This window comes from Euphorbia lathyris, chromosome 6 (assembly GCF_963576675.1).
Source record: "Euphorbia lathyris chromosome 6, ddEupLath1.1, whole genome shotgun sequence".
NCBI classification, from domain to species: Eukaryota; Viridiplantae; Streptophyta; class Magnoliopsida; order Malpighiales; family Euphorbiaceae; genus Euphorbia; species Euphorbia lathyris.
The window spans coordinates 7406272-7424648 of record NC_088915.1 but is presented as its reverse complement, the minus strand read 5'-3'; the positions used below and the strand labels follow the sequence as shown (position 1 = coordinate 7424648).

At 31.2% G+C, this 18377-nt stretch overlaps 1 protein-coding gene, 1 long non-coding RNA gene and 1 other non-coding gene across 4 annotated transcripts; 2 read left to right on the top strand and 1 right to left on the bottom strand.

Annotated features, from left to right (window-relative positions):
* Positions 1-2881: 2881 nt before the first annotated feature.
* On the bottom strand, positions 2882-15892 carry LOC136234003 (uncharacterized). Of its 2 annotated transcripts, XR_010691015.1 has the most exons (8): positions 15693-15892; positions 15537-15565; positions 10897-10990; positions 5004-5399; positions 4777-4909; positions 3371-3499; positions 3148-3300; positions 2882-3020 (listed from the first exon to the last, which is right to left on the bottom strand). It is a non-coding gene; the product is annotated as an uncharacterized lncRNA (long non-coding RNA). The 2 variants fall into 2 exon arrangements; XR_010691016.1 differs by lacking the exon at positions 3371-3499.
* LOC136234002 (transcription repressor MYB5) lies at positions 2996-5370 on the top strand. The gene is made up of 2 exons (XM_066023746.1): positions 2996-3294; positions 4707-5370. Exons 1-2 carry the CDS (start codon positions 2996-2998, stop codon positions 5368-5370), a joined length of 963 nt encoding a protein of 320 aa, XP_065879818.1.
* A 1752-nt stretch (positions 15893-17644) lies between the features above and the next one.
* TRNAG-GCC (transfer RNA glycine (anticodon GCC)) lies at positions 17645-17715 on the top strand. The gene has a single exon. It is a non-coding gene; the product is annotated as a tRNA-Gly (tRNA).
* Positions 17716-18377: the final 662 nt, after the last annotated feature.

The following is an 18377-nucleotide window of genomic DNA, read 5'->3' as shown; positions in this document are numbered from 1 at the left end:
TCTATACTTTTGTAAAATGCTACTTTTTAGGGATAAAAGACAAATAGGAGGTCACTAATCAAACACCTAAAACTCCAATTTTTCAAGTGAAAAGACAAACAAGGGCATGAAAAGGAGCTACCAAACACCCCCTAAACTTATATTCTGACTTTGATTTACTGGTGTGTTTATCCTCAAATCTTTTCTAAAAGCTGACTTAGATATCGAAGTCGATTAGCTGGACTCCGGCCACCTCATTTAAACATGTTTTTGTTTTATTATTTCAGGCTTGCTTGAGGACCTACAATATTTAACCACATCAATGGCTATCACGTTAAAAATGACTTCCTTTTACTTTTACGTATGATATGATGGTCACGTGACAATAAAAAAAAATTGCATTTTAACGTGACCACACGCGTAGATAAAGAAATACATTTATTTATTTTTTTATTGTCACGTGACCTTCATATATCATACGTACAATGCAGTCACTTTTATCTAGGGATGACAACAGGTAGAGTACCCGCTGCGAACTCTTACCCGTTTATTTTTCATTACCCGTTAGGTTATACTTCATGAATCTCATTTCCGTCTCATTAAAATCGTGGGTACCATTACTCGTTAAAAATCGATAGATAAAACAAAAAATATTACAAATGTAACAAATAATAAATTTAGAAAGTGTTTGTTTCAGCTTTTCGGATGAGCGTTTAGCGTTTCACTCCAAACTGCAGGAAATATAATATTTGGTTAGGTTTATATAACCACATCGTTTAGCATTTTCTTAGGAAACTGCAGTGTTTTGGAGCTTTTCACGAAAAGTTTCTTTTTAGAGCTTTTCACGAAAAGCTTCCTTTTAGAGCTTTTCACGAAAAGCTTCTTTTTAGAGCTTTTCATGAACAACTGTTTATAGTTATTAATTATTGATAAAATTATCCTTCTTATTTATAATTTATTTGTTAATTAATTTAAAACATGTAAACAGCTAACAGCAACAGTAAACAGCTTACTACAACTGCAAACAGTTAACAGCAACTGCAACAACTATTAGCTAACAGGAGACTATTTGGTTTAGCTGTTAGCTAATAGCTGTTAGCTTTTTGCAGTTGCAGTAAGCTGTTAGCGGTTTGTTATTAGATGTTTAATTACTAGCGTTTGGTAAAATTATATTGAACTCTTGCTGCTCGGATTTAAAATGTCTAAAATGGACATATTTTAAATTAATCAACGATGAAATTATAAAAGGAAAAATATAAAAAAAAAATGCCCATAAGGTTTACAACTAGGAATAATTTTACTCTTCACGTCTAAAATGGACATATTTTAAATTAATTGACGAAATAGTTGAATTTTTTTTGTCCAACTCGTACAAAAGATAATATATTCTTTTTATTTTCTTAAAAAAAATTCACGTCTAATTATATGTTTGTGATCTGTTACTAATGATGATAAAATGGTGCACATGTGAAGAAGTATAGATGACAATATTCATGACTAAAAAGATAATTTAATAAATTATTTCTCAAATCGACCCAACTTGTCAATGTTAATGGTAAAATTGCTTTTGGCTGCTTATATTAGAGGTATAATTGCACCATTTTAAACAGCTAACAGCAACAGTAAACATCTTACTGCAACCGTAAACAGATAATAGCAACCGCAACAGCTATTAGCTAACAGCTGAATCAAACAGCTATTAGGGCCTGTTTGGTTTAGCTGTTAGCTAATAGCTGTTGTTGATAGCTGTTTGCGATTGCAGTAAGCTGTTAGCTGTTTAATTACTAGCGTTTGGTAAAATTATATTGAACTGTTGCTGTTCGGATTTAAAATGTCTAAAATTGACATATTTTAAATTAATCAACGATGAAATTATAAAAGGAAAAATATGAAAAAAATGCCCATAACGTTTACAATTAGGAATAATTTTACTCTTAACGTCTAAAATGGACATATTTTAAATTAATCGATGAAATAGTTGATTTTTTTTTGTCCAACTCGTACAAAAGACAATATATTCTTTTTATTTTCTTAAAAAAATCACGTTTAATTATATGTTTATGATCTGTTACTAACGATGATAAAATGGTGCACATGTGAAGTGTAGATGACAATATTCATGACCAAGAAGACAATTTAATAAATTATTTCTCAAATTGACCAAACTTGTTAATGTTAATGGTAAAATTGCTCCTAGCTATAAATGTTAGGGGTATTTTTACACCTTATCCTATTATAAAATAAAAAATGTATTACATAAATTAATAAAAAATAATCTATATAAAAAGTAAAAAATTTATTGAACGCAACAAAATATTGTTCTTCCGGTAATTATGTTGTAGAAATATAAATAATATTAAAGAATAAAAATATTTTATGAAAATAAGAAGGATAATTTTATCAATAACAAATAACTACAAACAACTGTTTATAAAAATCTCCAAATATGAACTTTTCGTGAAACGCTCCAAAACGTTGCAGTTTCTAAAGAAAATGAGGAAAAAAATCTGTTGTCTCCATTTTGGTGTTCCCTTTCATGTCTCTTTCATAGGAAGTGGTCCCTTTTAATCATGTGGATCCCTTTATCTCATAAAATATATTATTTTAATTAAAAGGAATCATTTTTTTGTTGTGAAAGGAACATGGAAAGAAGCACTAAAATAGGGAGAGGGACATCAGATTTTCTCCCACGGTAATCTTGCTAATTCCCCATCCGGTGGGTACAGCCACCGAGCTTGTCTTACTAATTCCCCACGAGTAAAATACCCATTCCTTTTTAGCCCTACTTTCATTATCTGCGCGTGTAGTCAGACTTAAACCATGGCGAGTGAGATACAATATATGCTTCACACAAATTATTACAATAATGGAAAAGCCACGTTATTTAAAACAAAAAGAAAAAGAAACGAAAACCGATCCATCTTTTCTCTTAAACTGAACCAATCCAATCATTCCCAGTTTCCATTTCCATATCCATTTCTCAAATTCTTTCAATTTCTCAAATTCGAAGAATAAGATGAGAAACCCATCTACTTCTGGTTCTGCAGTATCAACGAAGAAAACACCGTGTTGCAGTAAAATAGGGATAAAAAGAGGACCATGGACACCTGAAGAAGACGAGCTTCTAGCTAATTACATTAACAAAGAAGGAGAAGGAAGATGGCGTACCTTGCCTAAACGAGCTGGTCTTCTTCGTTGTGGTAAAAGTTGTCGTCTTCGTTGGATGAATTATCTCCGACCTTCTGTTAAACGTGGTCAGATCGCCCCCGATGAAGAAGATCTCATTCTCCGTCTTCATCGTCTTCTCGGCAATAGGTATATCTATACATCCAATTATATATACATCAGTTCATACCTGTCTGAATTGGGGGTTTTTCTAGGGTTTGCTTACTTCAGTTCAGTGTAATCCCAGTTTCTTAATTTTAGGGTTCATCATCAGCTCAATATTCGACGAGCATCAATCACTATGCTGCAGTTGGGTGTATATCTGATCTGATTTTTCTCGTTTCTGCTCAAAAACCTAAGTAGATTCATATGATAATATACATAGTTCAGTAGATCAAAACCTAGCAAGTTCATCTGTAGTTCAGTAGATCAAAACACAGAAGATGCTATGTTGCATGAAAACGGAAATGAAAATGGAAACCTAGAACCTTATTTCTATAAATTATAGCTGTGGAAACTGAAAAGAAACAGAAACGGAAACAAATACAAATGAAAATGGAAACCTAGAACCTTATTTCTATAAAATATAGCTATGGAAATGGAAACAAATACGAAAAGCGAGGAAGAGAAGATCAAAACCTAGCAAGTTCTTTCTTCATCTCTAGAAATTTAAAACCCAGTAATAATTCATCTAATTAGTGTGCACAATGTATTAATTTCTAGAGACAATACTAGCCCTATCAATCTCTGATACGACAATGGGATTTATAGAGACAGCTAGTCAAACACGGTTCATTGGAACTGTAAATTTCTGACACGACAACACTATTAATAGAAATAACTAGCTTGACACGGTTATCATTTACATCATATATGATCACATGTAATACATAGATGGAGATAATATGATTATGATGCGATAACTCATTTTGACAACAGTACAATCCATATCATATAAAATATATAGATTGCATAACACAAACTCATTATGATATCCCTAGCCAATGCATGCAACTGTGTTGCACATAAACTCTTTTCAGTAGGGTTTCCGATTTTTGTGTCTGTTTCCTAGTTATGTTTTAGAAATAATGTTTGTCGGTGTCAATTTCCATCCTCTTCCATTTCCTAGCTATGTCTTTCTACAGAAATAATGTTTTCCGGAATCCATTTCCATTTCCGTTTAATATAGCATGCAACAAATCACAACTTATGATAAAGAGGCATTTATTACTAGATACAAGATCGCATGAATTTCTCTAGTACTAAGGAGTGTTTTCGCGTTTTGTATCCATTTCTATTTCCGTTTCTAGCTATGTTTTTTTAGAAATAATGTTTCTCCGTGTCAATTTCCATCCTCTTCGAAATAATGTTTTTGGAGTCCATTTCCATTTCTGTTTCAATATAGCATGCAGCAAACCACTTATTCTAAAAAAAGATGCATTTATGATTACATACAAGATCGCATGAATTGCATTAATACTATATCAAGGAATCAGTTAATTTAAAAGTTTAAGCTGATCAATGAATGTCTAATAATAGCTTTTATATATAATCTTTTACAGGTGGTCGCTTATTGCTGGGAGAATCCCGGGGCGTACAGATAACGAGATAAAGAATTACTGGAACACACACCTGAGTAAGAAACTGATAAGCCAAGGAATTGATCCAAGAACACACAAGCCACTTGATTCTGAATCTATTGAACAAATCAAATTAGCTTCCTCATCAAAGCCGATAAATCGGAGATCATCATCGTCATCAAGCCCTAAAAATCACAAAAATGATGATCTTAACAACAACAACAACAGTGTGGAAGAAACCATGATCAGCAACAAAGAAAACATATATTATGAAAATACTTCAGCAGGAATGGATCATAATGATGGTGTTATCAATCTGAACTGCCACGGATACGCAGATGGTTATGAAATCGGGATGAGATCAAGCAATGTTGATCATGATCATGAAGATGAAGATATGAATTGTTCTACTGATGATGTCTTCTCTTCGTTTCTCAATTCATTGATCAATGAAGAAGCTTTTACTACTCAACAACATCAACAACAACAGGTGATTAACGGGATTCTACCAGCTTCGGTGTCTGATCCGTTGATTTCGATTACCAGTTCATCATTAGGGCTTGGACCTGGCTGGGATTCTGCTCTATTATCATCTACTTTCAATCAAAATGATCCCAACAAGAGGATTATTGAACATCTTCAGTAGCTTTTTACATGGAAATTAAACTAAAACACCTGCATTGATCATATTAATTAAAGTTTATGTTAGTAATTAAGGAGAATGCTCAGGATTATTATTATTTTCATGTATGCTATCTGTTTAGTATTTCAGTATCATCAAACATATTTGTTATTCCAATGGCGTTTGTATTTGTTTCGTTTTTTTTAGCACATAAATACTGAACAATTAATGTATAATGAATACATGTTTATGAATGAATGTATTATTATATAATTTCATGTGTATTTTATGATTGTAATTTGCAAATGTTTTGTACCTGAAGTAGTAGAAGAATAGAATTTTGCTAACAATCTGTCTGTGATACCAACTAACATAGTGGAAGAATCGGGTTTTTTTACTAGCAATTTGTTGATTCGAATGAACGACAGAAGTTAAGTTAAGATTTTGTAAACCTGTTGATTTTACGAACATAAAGAATATAGGAAAAAATTAAGAAATTTCCCTTTGATTTGTTATCTACAGTATTGTTCATTTGGACCCTAAATGACCAAATTGTCTTTTCGGTCACGAATCTTTTCATCTATTTATAGTTAGGGCAACAAAAGACATTATTAACTTTACTAATGATAAGCAATAATTACCTCTAAAGTTGGTAAGTTGTGTTAATTTGAAAAATAATTTATCAAACTTTCTTCTTGGTCATGAATCTTGTACATCATTTTATCACTTATTAGCAATAGATTACAACCATATGAATAGACGTAAAAAAAAAAATTAAAAATTATACTGTATTTTGTAAGTGTTGGAAAAAAATCCTAAGATTTCATCAAATTCAAAAATATTAATCTCCAATTCTATTATAAAATTACAAAAAATGTGAATTTTTTCCAGAACCAACTGATGCAGAATAAGTAATAAAATATCTGTTTTGTATAATGATGTATAAAATCGATCCAACTTGCCAACATTATGGATCAAATTGTTCTTGAGTGTCAACGTTGAGAGTAAAATTGCATCATTTTAGACGTTGGGATAAAGTTACTCCTGACTGTCAACATTAGAAGTATTTTTACACCTTATCCTATTGAAGAGATTTTGCTTTGACTAGAAAATTATATTTTACTTTGGCTTAATTTCTTTTCAAGTAATAAAAACAGAAAATTAAGAAAATATTCTGTGTGAAATACATGGAGCTTTATCCACTAATGTATTTGCATGCATAAGGAATAGAACAAAACATCATATGTTTATAAGGTCTCCAAGAGCTAAAGATACAGCTATGCATCATTGTATATATTTTCAAATTAGTTAGTCGTGCAAATCTGATGGTTAAAAGAGCCGTTATTCATTTCCTATCTATTTAAAATTGTATTCTTTATAGTCGAATAAGGTTTTTACGAGCGTTATTCATTTCACATCTGTCTAAAATTATATTGTTTATAGTTGGAATAAGGTTTTTATAGTTTTTTCCGTAGTATAAAAGTGTTCACGCCCTAGCCGGTACTCTCTTCTAGACGTAGGTCCGCTTTTCTGGATTTGGAAAAGTGTGGATTTTCAAGAAAGGGAATCCTATGATATACTGGGAATCGTTTATGAAACTCATCCACGTCTGAAACGTATCTTAATGCCGGAAAGTTGGATAGGGTGAACTTGGCATCATAAGATGTTTGAAAGGTTGGAGGAATGAATGCCAATCTCAAATGTCGTTTTCATTTTCTGCGAAATCATCTTTGGGAAGGCTAAGGGCAGGGCGTTTGGTTCGGGGTCTTTAGGAATGGGAAAGGGAATGGGAGGGTTTCATTCCCTTTGTTCTTGTTTGTTTAAGAAAAAAACTCATTCCCTTTACCCATTTTAGATTATAGGATTACCCCACTTTAGGTTAAGCCATTACCCCAAGTCCTATAGGGAATTGGATTCCCTTTACCCCCATTCCCTTTCCTAAACATATCCAAACATATAGGGGAATTAATGGTTATTTATTTCCTTTCCTTTAGTTTCCCTTTCTTGATTCCTTTTCTCTTACCCCTTGTGAACCAAACGCCCCCCTATTGAATTAAGAGAGAAGTGACGGCAAGGAAAGCATAGAATCATTCCCGCGCTTTGCGTAATTCTGTGGGCTTTGACCAAAGTAATCCTGCTCGAACTCCCCTCTCCAGAGTTTTTCAAAAAGACGGTTGTCGCAACTGGACGACGAAATGGATTTTGGAATTTATTAACATTCTCTGCATAAAAATAAAAATTGGTTTTGAACTCTTAAAAATACAAATTTCACGTACAGATGAAATAGATAATACTCTATTAACCGAGTTTTTTTTATAGAGATGTAGAAAACCGGGTTACCTTTTGTTATATAATTCCTATTGATATGGCTGAATCCTATATATATCCATGAGTAAGTTTGTAGGGATAATATAAAGATAGACACAACGGTAAGACATAGAAATGATCAAAGAATGAGTCGGAGACCAGCTAACCAGCTCTGATACCTAAGTAAATTTTTAGGGATGATATAAGAATAGACACAACATAAACTAAAGTTGTGAAGTATGAGCTTAATTATTGAATGTGTACCTTGGAGATTGTCTCACTCTATTTATAATGTGATTGACCAAATTGAAGTAGTTACAGACATTGGAGCCTGTAGAGATACATGAAACTTGTTGATAGGCGGACTTGTATCCACTAGCTAGGCGAGATTCTGTTTTCCTCAAGTCTACTAGATCCGTGATTGATAAAATGGGGGCTATCGTGCTGCAACGAGATGATCTTGGCTAGACCGTTATTGATCACCCAGATCGTGTTTGTGTAACTATTGCGGGTGGCTATGATTTTGACATCTTTATCTTATATACTAAGCACAATTGGTTACTGAGCGAAGGATAACTAGTCTTGTTTATAGTGTTTTCATTAGGGTCAAAGATTAGCAAAATGAATAACCGATAACCGAATCGAAATAGTTTGATTATCGATGCGGTTATTAAAAAAAATTGGTATAACCGAATTATATATATAATATAGGGTAAAATACACTAAAGGTACCTGAATTATACTCCAGTTCACACTTTGGTACCTGAATTACATTTTGTCACAAAAATATACCCCAAATATAGGTGACCGAACATTTAAGTGCGTTTTTCCGGTAAGTGGCTGGTCAAAGACTGTTTGACCACTTTTACACATATAGTTGGAACCCATTATACCCTTACTAATCTAAAATTACTATTATACCCTTAAATGAATTAAAAATAATATTGTATTTCTATCCCTCTCTTTCTCTCTTTCTCATCTATTTTTTCAATCATCTTCAACAACAGTAAAAAAAAATATATACTGTGTATTTTTCCGATCAAAAAGATCATCTATCTCTTTCTCATCTATCTCTTATATATTATATATTTTTTTTTAATTTTGGAACTTATTAATATACTGTGTTTTTTTTTTAATTTTGGAACTCCATCCATACATCAAGCTTTTCATGTACTCCATTAATTTTGGGGCTCCAAAAATGATATCTGATTCAAACAATAAGTCATGATTCGAACAAAAATCACCAGACCCATTACTTCAACGAAGAAGAGACGATGACGAAGATGAAGAAGACGGTAAAGAAGCAGCGCCACACGTCACTTACTTCAATGATGAAGAAGACGGTAAAGAAGCTCCGATCATCTGAGATTTTTGTTCTGAGATTTCGGTAAAGAAATAGTGCAACACATCTGAGATTTCTGTTCTGAGATTTCTTCCACTGAAATCTTTGCCGTCACACTGCTCCACCTTCTCCGCCCATAATTAATCTCTCCGATAAAGCAAAAATTGAGTTGAAAAAGGGGAAATTTCTGAAATTTGAAAACAAACAACGAAGCAGAGATATAGAGAAGGGAAGGTGCATAATGGTGGTGTTTTACAGAAATTGGAAGTATCCAAGGAGATCCACAGAATTGAGGAGTGAGAAACAAATTTAAAGAGAGAGAAGGCGAGAGAATCCTAAGAGAGAGAGGAGAGGGTGGGTCAAAAAATAGTCAAATAAATTGTAAAATTCAAATTGACTGGATGTTGACGGTTAAAACTATTAAATTGTCCGGTTATTTATACTTAAGGTATATTTTTGTAATAAAATATAATTCAGGTACCAAAATGTGAATTGGAGTATAATTCAGGTACCTTTAATATAATTTACTCATATAATATAAAATATATTTTTTATATATGTATATTTAATATTTATTCTATATATTTTTATCATTTTAATTAGTTATTTAATATATTACTATTTTTGCTGTCAAAAAAATATATTGCTATTTTTTTTATTTTATAGAGCAACATTGTTATATGGCATGGAGTGTTGGGCAGTGAAATACTGTAACATTCATAAGATGTCGGTGGCGGAGATGCGTATGTTGAGATGGATGTGTGGTCATATGAGAAAGGATCGGTTGAGTAATAAAATAATTAGGACAAAAGTAGGGGTTGCATCTATTGAGAATAAAATGAGGGAAAACCGACTAAGGTGGTTTGGCCATGTAAGACGAAGAGCGCTTGATGCGCCGGTTAGGAGGACCGAAGAGTGGCAAATGGATGTAATGGTGAGGGGTAGGGGAAGATCTAAGCAAACTTGGAAGAGGATGATCGAGAGTGATATGAGTTTATTGGGGGTTGAGGAAAATATGGTATAGATAGGAGGGAGTGGAGGGAGAGAATTTATGTCGTCGACACGACTTAATTTCACGATTTTATATGATAGTTCATGTTAGCCGATCCCGAATCATTTCGAGACTAAGGCTTTGTTGTTGTTATTGTTGTTATTTCATTATATATTTTTTACATTTTTTACTTATTATAATAAATTTTAGTCAGTCATAGTAACTGAATCGAATCGATGAAATTCGATTATTAAATTTATCCGAGTGTGTTCGGTTATTTAACGTGGATTTTTTTTCTTTTAGAAACTGGTCATATTAGAGGGCGAGCCTTGGCGCAACGGTAAACGTTGTTGTCGTGTGACCAAGAGGTCACGGGTTCGAGTCTTAGGAGTGGCCTCTTGCCAAATAAATTGGCAGGGGAAGGCTTGTCCCCACTATACCCTTGTGGTGGGACCCCTCACTGGACCCTCGCTCAGCGGGGGCGCGTAATACGACCGGGCCGCCTTTTTTTTTTTAGAAACCGGTCATATTAACTTTGGAAAAAATATACAATAAGCATATATAAAGGGTCAAATACATGAATATCATAATTAAGTACAAAATTACAATTAGTCATATCACCAAATTTAATTTTTAATATCTCATTATTTTCTATATATTATAATTTTATACCATAATTTAAAAATTATAGATCCCAATTCATAAATCATAAACCTTAAAAAATATATTCTAAACTTAATTTATAAATTTTAATATTTAAAATATATTAAAAGTACTGATTTTACTAATTGAATATAATTCAAAATAATTATTTAATATAATTATAGATAATTTCTTAAAAATCAATTTATACATAAATTTGGCAAGCATTAAATGAGAGATTGATAAAAAGTTTTGTGGAAGAACTTACTTGTACTGTAAAAATAGCCCGAGATATGAAATTGTCCAAGGCCCATAGCTCCACAATCTGTAACAGTATGTAGGTTCATAGCCTCCTAATAATACTGGAAATAATAAATGTTGAAAATGATTTTAATTGCGGACTATAATAATAATAATAATAATAATAAATGAATTTGAAAATATTAGGTGAACTGAATTTAAAATTTTGAAAGTAAAGTAATGCTTGAAATTTAATAAAAAGGAGGTAAGAAAGCTTATTTGTTCTGTAGTATATCCAAAATTTTATCATTTATTGTCTATGATTTCATTTGGTAACATGTATTCTCATATGTGATATTTAACTGATTTTGAATAAAAGGTTAATCGATTTGTTAATTCTTGCCATATGACATAATTTTTGACACGTGATATATACCCACGTAACAATTGTTTTAATTATCTTTTTCATATAGACTTAACACGTGACATAGACTTAACTGAATGTTGTTGAACTAAACTGAATGCTACTGAACTGAAATTACTGATATTGAAAATTATGTAACAAATAACAGAGCCTAAGTAGTCCTGAAATTAGTTGATCCAATTTCGTTGTTTATTTGATATATACATATGTGACAAAACAGATAAATATAAACATATATATTAATCCTAGTTAATTAAAGTTAAAATGTTTAATTAAAATTTAGGTTCATAATAAAAGTAAAAACTGTAAAGTTTAATTAAAATTTAGGGGGTCATTTTATACATCTAATTAAAATTTAGGGGTCATTTAATTAAAATTGGAAGTTTAAGTTGAGGTTTAATTAAAATTTAGGGATCATCTATACATACATATAGTTTAGAAGTTTAATTAAAGTAAAAAAAAATTAACAGTTTTGAGTATTTGTAAAAATGTTTTTATGTATTAAAAATTTGTAAATATGCGTGTGAGGTTTTTTCTATTTCTAAAGATTGATATTTACTAAAATTGTACAAATTTATCAATAGTAATAAATAGGGTTGTAAATAAGTCGAGCCGCTCAGTGTTCGGCTCGATAAAAGCTTAATCATGTTCGGTTCAATTATAAACGAGTCGAGCTTGAGCAGGGCGAAGCTCGGTTCCAAAGTTTGCAAGCATGCTCGATTATAGGTTCATGAACAAACTCGATTATAATGTTTATGAACATGCTTGATAACAAGCTTTGTTCGATTACTTTTTTAATAATATTTTTTTTACAAATAGGAAAATTTAAAACAACGTAGTTTTGTGCAAATTTTAGTTTTATACATTTAAAACTACGTAGTTTTGTATTAAAAGAATGTCAAATCAATATAATTAATGAGTTATTCGTAAACGAAGTTCATTAACTAAATTAATGAGCAGCTCTTGAGCAAAACTCATGAACAGCTTACAAACAGAATGTTAAATTTGAACTTATCAATTTTCTAATGAGCCGAGCCCGAGCGGACCAAAACTCGGTCCGCTCAATTGCATCCCTATTAATAAACAATTAAAGCAAAAACAATTATCATATATTTGTTTTTTTAATATAATTTCTATCTTTCCAACATATATAAAACATATATAAAAGTATTTAGACAGAATTTTTTTTGATAGAACTTGGGACGAGACAGAACTTGGGCGGGGTGAGCACCCATGGCCCAAGAACTATCAAACCCGCAATATATAAATAAAAGAAAAAAGTGAGTGTTTGAACAAGAGAAAATGAAGAAGAACAAACAAAAGAATGGGGAAGGAGAAAAGATAGGAAAAGTCAAGAAAAACGCAAATGTGAAATACTACAGATGTCAACATTGATAAACCTGTGGCAAAAAGCAGGAGCTGAAGGCCACCAATTGATCACGGATGAGGAGACTCTAAACTTTGCCAATGTATCAGCAACTCTATTACCTTCCCTAAAGATGTGTGAAAAAATAATGTTCATTCTAGAATTAAACTTTGGGTTTTACTAAAATAATTATTCCTTTATCATTGAACAAATCAAAATAACTAATGATGATTTCAAAATGAAAAATTGACAGAATTAAAGTTGTTTAGAACTACATTTCTTATAGAACTCTTGTTTTTTATTTTTCAAATCATTATTTTCGTAACTTTCTACTTTTTCTCTCGATGAAATAACAACTAAATACCATCAAAACCAAAAAGTTTAGACAATTAATTTTGTTTAATTGGAGTCATTTTGATAAAAATGAAAAGTCCTAAGGCCGTACTATTTGAATTTGAAATTCAGGAGGCCAAAATGAAAGTTTAAGCAAAGTTTCAGGAGACATTAGTATAGTTTACCCAACAATTAAAAAACCTATTATTTTACAAAAATGCAGAAAATCTCAAATCCACATTTACAAAACTTTGAATTCATAAAAATATATTTACAATTGCAAGGAACTACAGCATTTATTTTTATATTTTTTAAATAAAATTAAACTTGAAGTTTCACTGTGAAAAATTAATAAATTTTATAAACTTAAAATTAAGTTTTGCCTAATATTTTTTTAAGGCAATGGATTATTATTATTTTCCAATGTCCACGAAGGGATATGGTCCTCATATATGACTCAAACTACCAGTCCAAATACAGAATCTGATTGGTAGATGTTTGAATTCTTGCACAACTACAAAATAGGTTCCGCCAATACCCAGTTGACCATTTATTTCCCTATATTTTTAATAGGATATTATTGTTTTTAACATTCTCTGAATCAATTGGGGAAACAAAATTTGGAATTTAAAGTTGGATTTATAATCGAGTTGAGTTGAGATTGAAAATGACAAAACTCAATTTAAAAGTTCGTAAACAGGTTTGATTGTCGGTTTATGAACAACCGCAATTTCAATGTTTATAAACATAGTCACAAGCAAGCTTGATTCGATCATTTTTATTAATAACATTTATATAAAATAAGAAATGTAAAACAACGTAGTTTTGTGTTAAAAAAAATCCAAATCAATATAATTAATAAGTTATATGTGAGTAAAATTCATGAAAATATTTAATAAACTGCTCGCGAGTAAAACTCGTGAACAAATCATAAGCATCTCTTTTAGAATGGATTTCAGTGGCTGTAAGTATAGTACTCTTTGTTACTTTCTTTTTCAATTACGTATTCAAAATTCATTGATAGATATGTTTTATGACGATTTATAATTGTTTAATTAATAGTTTTTTTTTGTATGCTTCTCATTTTATAAAATGTATGTTCTGTCCCATAGATATGATCCAAGTTTCTAGGATGTGGTCACTTCATAAAAAAAAAAAAATAAAAAAAAAAAATAACAGTCCAATCTTTTGTATAAAAACAATTGGTATTGCATGGCTACATATCATATCTTTTCAAAAAATATGCATAAACTTATTTATTGTGCAAGTTTATGTTAATATTCTATTTGGTGTAGTTATAACTTAAAATAAAGTAAAAATGCATTTTTTTTTGCTTTATTAATAAAATAAATTATATTTCCTAGTAAAAAATAAAATAATAAAAATAGTCTTTAAGCACTACCTCTGAAATTTTTTCACTATTTTATTTACATTTTTCCATTTTAATATAATTTATTTTAGTACCTAATGTCAAACATCTTTTAAAATCGCTAAAAGCTTTAGATAGAGGCTATACTTATTTTGTTTTTGACAAAGTAAACTTTAATATGTATAATATAATTACGTTTTCAATTTAATAATATATAGTTATTAAAAATCTAAAAGTAACAACATATTAAAAATAAATTATTTTGATTATAATATAGTTAAGTTCCTTAATTTTAGTACTTGTGTGTTTTCATTTTTTGGAACTGCATTTTACTTTTCAATATTAAGCCGGAGATAGAAATTTTTTGGTAAAATTCCGAAATAACTACTTTTTGCTGGAAAAAATAACTAATCAGCAATACCAAACACACAACAGTTGAAACAAACGAACCCTTAGCCATACTCTACCCTAAATACACTTAAAGTTATAAATCACACTCAACACCGCCCTCATGCCTAAAGTCGGACATATAGAAGCTGGATATATGGAGCGTGAAGTTTGCACGAGTCGAAACAATAGTGAATATAAGATTGGTTCAGTGGGAGCTAATTTTACAAGTCCGTGCATTTTTTTTACTAAATCGAACTTGTTAATTTATTTATTTTGCATATATGTAATGTACATGTTATTATTTAAGTGGAACAACACCAATTTTTACCTATCCAATAAAACTTTTCAAAATTAAAATAGATTTTTACCATAAAAGTAAAATTTATCACTTATCATGTATTAATAAGTTAATTAACCACTCGAAACTTTAATTTATCGTAAATAGAAGCCGAAACCATGCAGAGTAAGAATACTTCCAACAGTTATGGTGCGAAACCATTTCATTTCCATAACAGAGGTAGTTCCGACCGGCGGGTGGCCTGGCCTCAGTCTCCACCGGTGAATAGACATTTACGTGTGATTGTGTCCTATCATTAGACTAGCAAACTCTAATACCATCTCTAATTGAAACGTATAAACAAACACATTGCATGCGTAAACAGAGCATAAAACGAAAAAAGAAACAGAGCATTTGCAAATTCAAATTTCATCAACAAAATTCAAGCAAGAACAAACTAATTCACTTGATTCAACTTAAATTTAAGAAACTCAGAGTTAATTACATACCTGTCGATGAAATCTCCACAGCTTCCTGCCTACGTAAAGCGAACAAAGAAACAGAGCATTTCAAAATTCAAATTCCATCAACAAAATTCAAAGCAAGAACTAACTAATTCACTCGATTCAACTTAAATTTAGGAAACGCAGAGTTAATTTAATTACTTATATGTCGATGAAATCTCCACACACAGCTGCCTCCGTCGAAAATGGATACAAAAGGAACAGAATGTGATTTCGTAAGCGAACGATCGAATTCGAAAGAAAGATAGTTTTGGTAATCTCAATGCATCGATCGAATCGAATCGAAGAATGAGTTTTGCAGAGGAGAAGAGAATTCTGTTTTTGAAAAGAGGGAGGAGGAAGAACAGGAAAGGAAAGGACAAATGTAGGTGATGGAAGTTAAAGTTGACCGGTAGATTTGGGTAAAGATTACAGGCTGAAAAGGTCAACCAAACATTCTAAAGGTTTTTTATTTTGTTAGCCGGAACAACCTTTCTAGGAGGAGGACTCCTTCTCCTTCAATTCTGCTACTCAATTCATTCTTTCTCTCTAAAACACGGGCGGAGATAGACGGGTAACCACCCTATTATGATAGTTCCGAGTTGGAACTATTTATTTATTTATTTATTTTTTTTATCTTTTCGATAACTAATGTTCATAGTCTCATTGAATTTGTATTTAATTATAAAATTTACGTTGATTAATATATGATAAACGAAAAAATTATGTAAATTTATTCAAAACGATTCAATCTACTTTTATAGAAAGGGCAATTTCATCAATTTCATCTTTTAAATTTTTTTAAATTAAACAGTATAAAACAACATCGTTTTATTGTGTTTAGGTTAAAAAAAAATTAAAAGATGGAAAGGACAAAATTGCCCCTGCCATTTCCATCTTTTAATTTGGCTAAATGAAAAAGAAAGTCTTCTTCTTCAGCCGTCATGGCTGGAGGGGCTCTAGTCATGGTTGCTCCTGGCAGAGCCAGGGCTGAATCCAAGGGTTTTCAGTGGGGCCAGAGGGTCGGCCGACCCTTCCCGCCTCCTGGCCCTGTCTCTGTTCGAAGTATTTATCACTGCTCTAAAATGTTTCTGATTGTAATTATGGGATGAGATCGGTTCACTCCAATCCGAGTATTTAAAATTTTTCAAAACGGTATCTGATCATAATCAAGGGTAAAATTAGGGTTGGTCCGGAAAAAAAATCAACGGTTTATTGTTTTTATGCTTTTTAATTGAATTTGGTTCGAAAATGTTATGGTTTTACATACTGTTCGATTGAGTATTGGTGTTCATTACTTTGATAATATCAGTATTCATTTTTCTGTTGAACCGATGTACACCGCTAATGGTGGATCTAATTTAGAGCCCGGGGGCTCCAGCCGTTTGGTAACCAGCTCCATCCGCGAGTAACAGTGATTTCAACCTTAAAACCCCTAATTTTGACCTATATTGGTGTATCTATAGTATTATTTTTATATTTTGAAATGTTTGCGTTTGTTTAAAACATGTGTTAATGTAAACAGACATGAGTTTAAATCCCATAAAACTCTTTTTTTTTTTTTATAAAGTTCTTATTTTCTAAATAATTATATTACCGTTATTAATGACTTTTTATACACTTTATATCTTTTTAACCCTTTCGATTTTTTTTTTCAAAATCAATTGTTTATTTTTGAGACTCAATTAACATATATTATGAATGTAATTTTAATTTATGAAAATTATAATTTTCATACTTCAATACACCAAACGATGAAGGTTTAGGGTGTTGGAGGCCAATTTTTTTTTCCAACATTTAGAAAATTAGCTTCAATTTCATATATTTGACTCTAGTATTAGATGAAAAATTATAATTACTCCCCAGTTTTAGATTTTTGGCTCCCCCACTAATCATGAATCATTTCATCACAAAAATGTCTATGATCCTCAAAGTGTATTTCTTTTCGAAAGATAACAAATGATTGAAAATTTATATACAAGGCGAGTCTTTATAATTGCTAGGGTTTAAGAAAATAAAACAAATATATTTAAAATATCAAATATATATTACATTGTTTTAATTGGTCACTTAAACTATATATGTATATTGTATGTCCCCTCAAAATCAAAATTGCACCAGTGGTCTAGTGGTAGAATAGTACCCTGCCACGGTACAGACCCGGGTTCGATTCCCGGCTGGTGCAGTTTTTTTTGAAATTTCTGGGCATTTTTGCCTTTTTCTTTTTAAATGTTTTATTTAAAAGCCCTTGGGCTTTTGGACTTACCCATCAGAAAACCCAATCATAGCATAAAAACATATATATATATATATATATTATATCATATACTTATAATATATAGTTATATCAAAATAATTGACCTATGCTTCAAGTGTCCCATCCCCATCCCGGTCTCCGAATATCTCCATCGCGGATCCCCGACTAGATATCCGAATATAGAAAAAAAACTAAAAATATATATATTATTAATTTATTTTGGATTTGTTTTTTATTTTATTTTTTGAATCTTTGTTCGTAATTGTTTAGTTAATTTTCTACTAGTAGTTTATGACTTTATATATCCCAGGAATAGTAGTTTATGGCTTTTAAAAAAGTTATATGCTACAAATGGATGTTTTACAAGAAAAAAGTAAAAAATTTAAAAACTTAAACGGGGATGGGGTTTCTCCATGGGGCGGAGATGGTAGCTAAATTCTCCCAATTTGTAATTTGAGGACGGGGACGGTAAATCCCCGATAGAGCAGTGGTCGGAGATGGTTAATGCAATTCCCACCCCGTCCTGCCCCGTTCACAGCCCTAGCCAAAAAGAAGTGTCATCTGTTGGAATGTTATGATTTATAACTTTT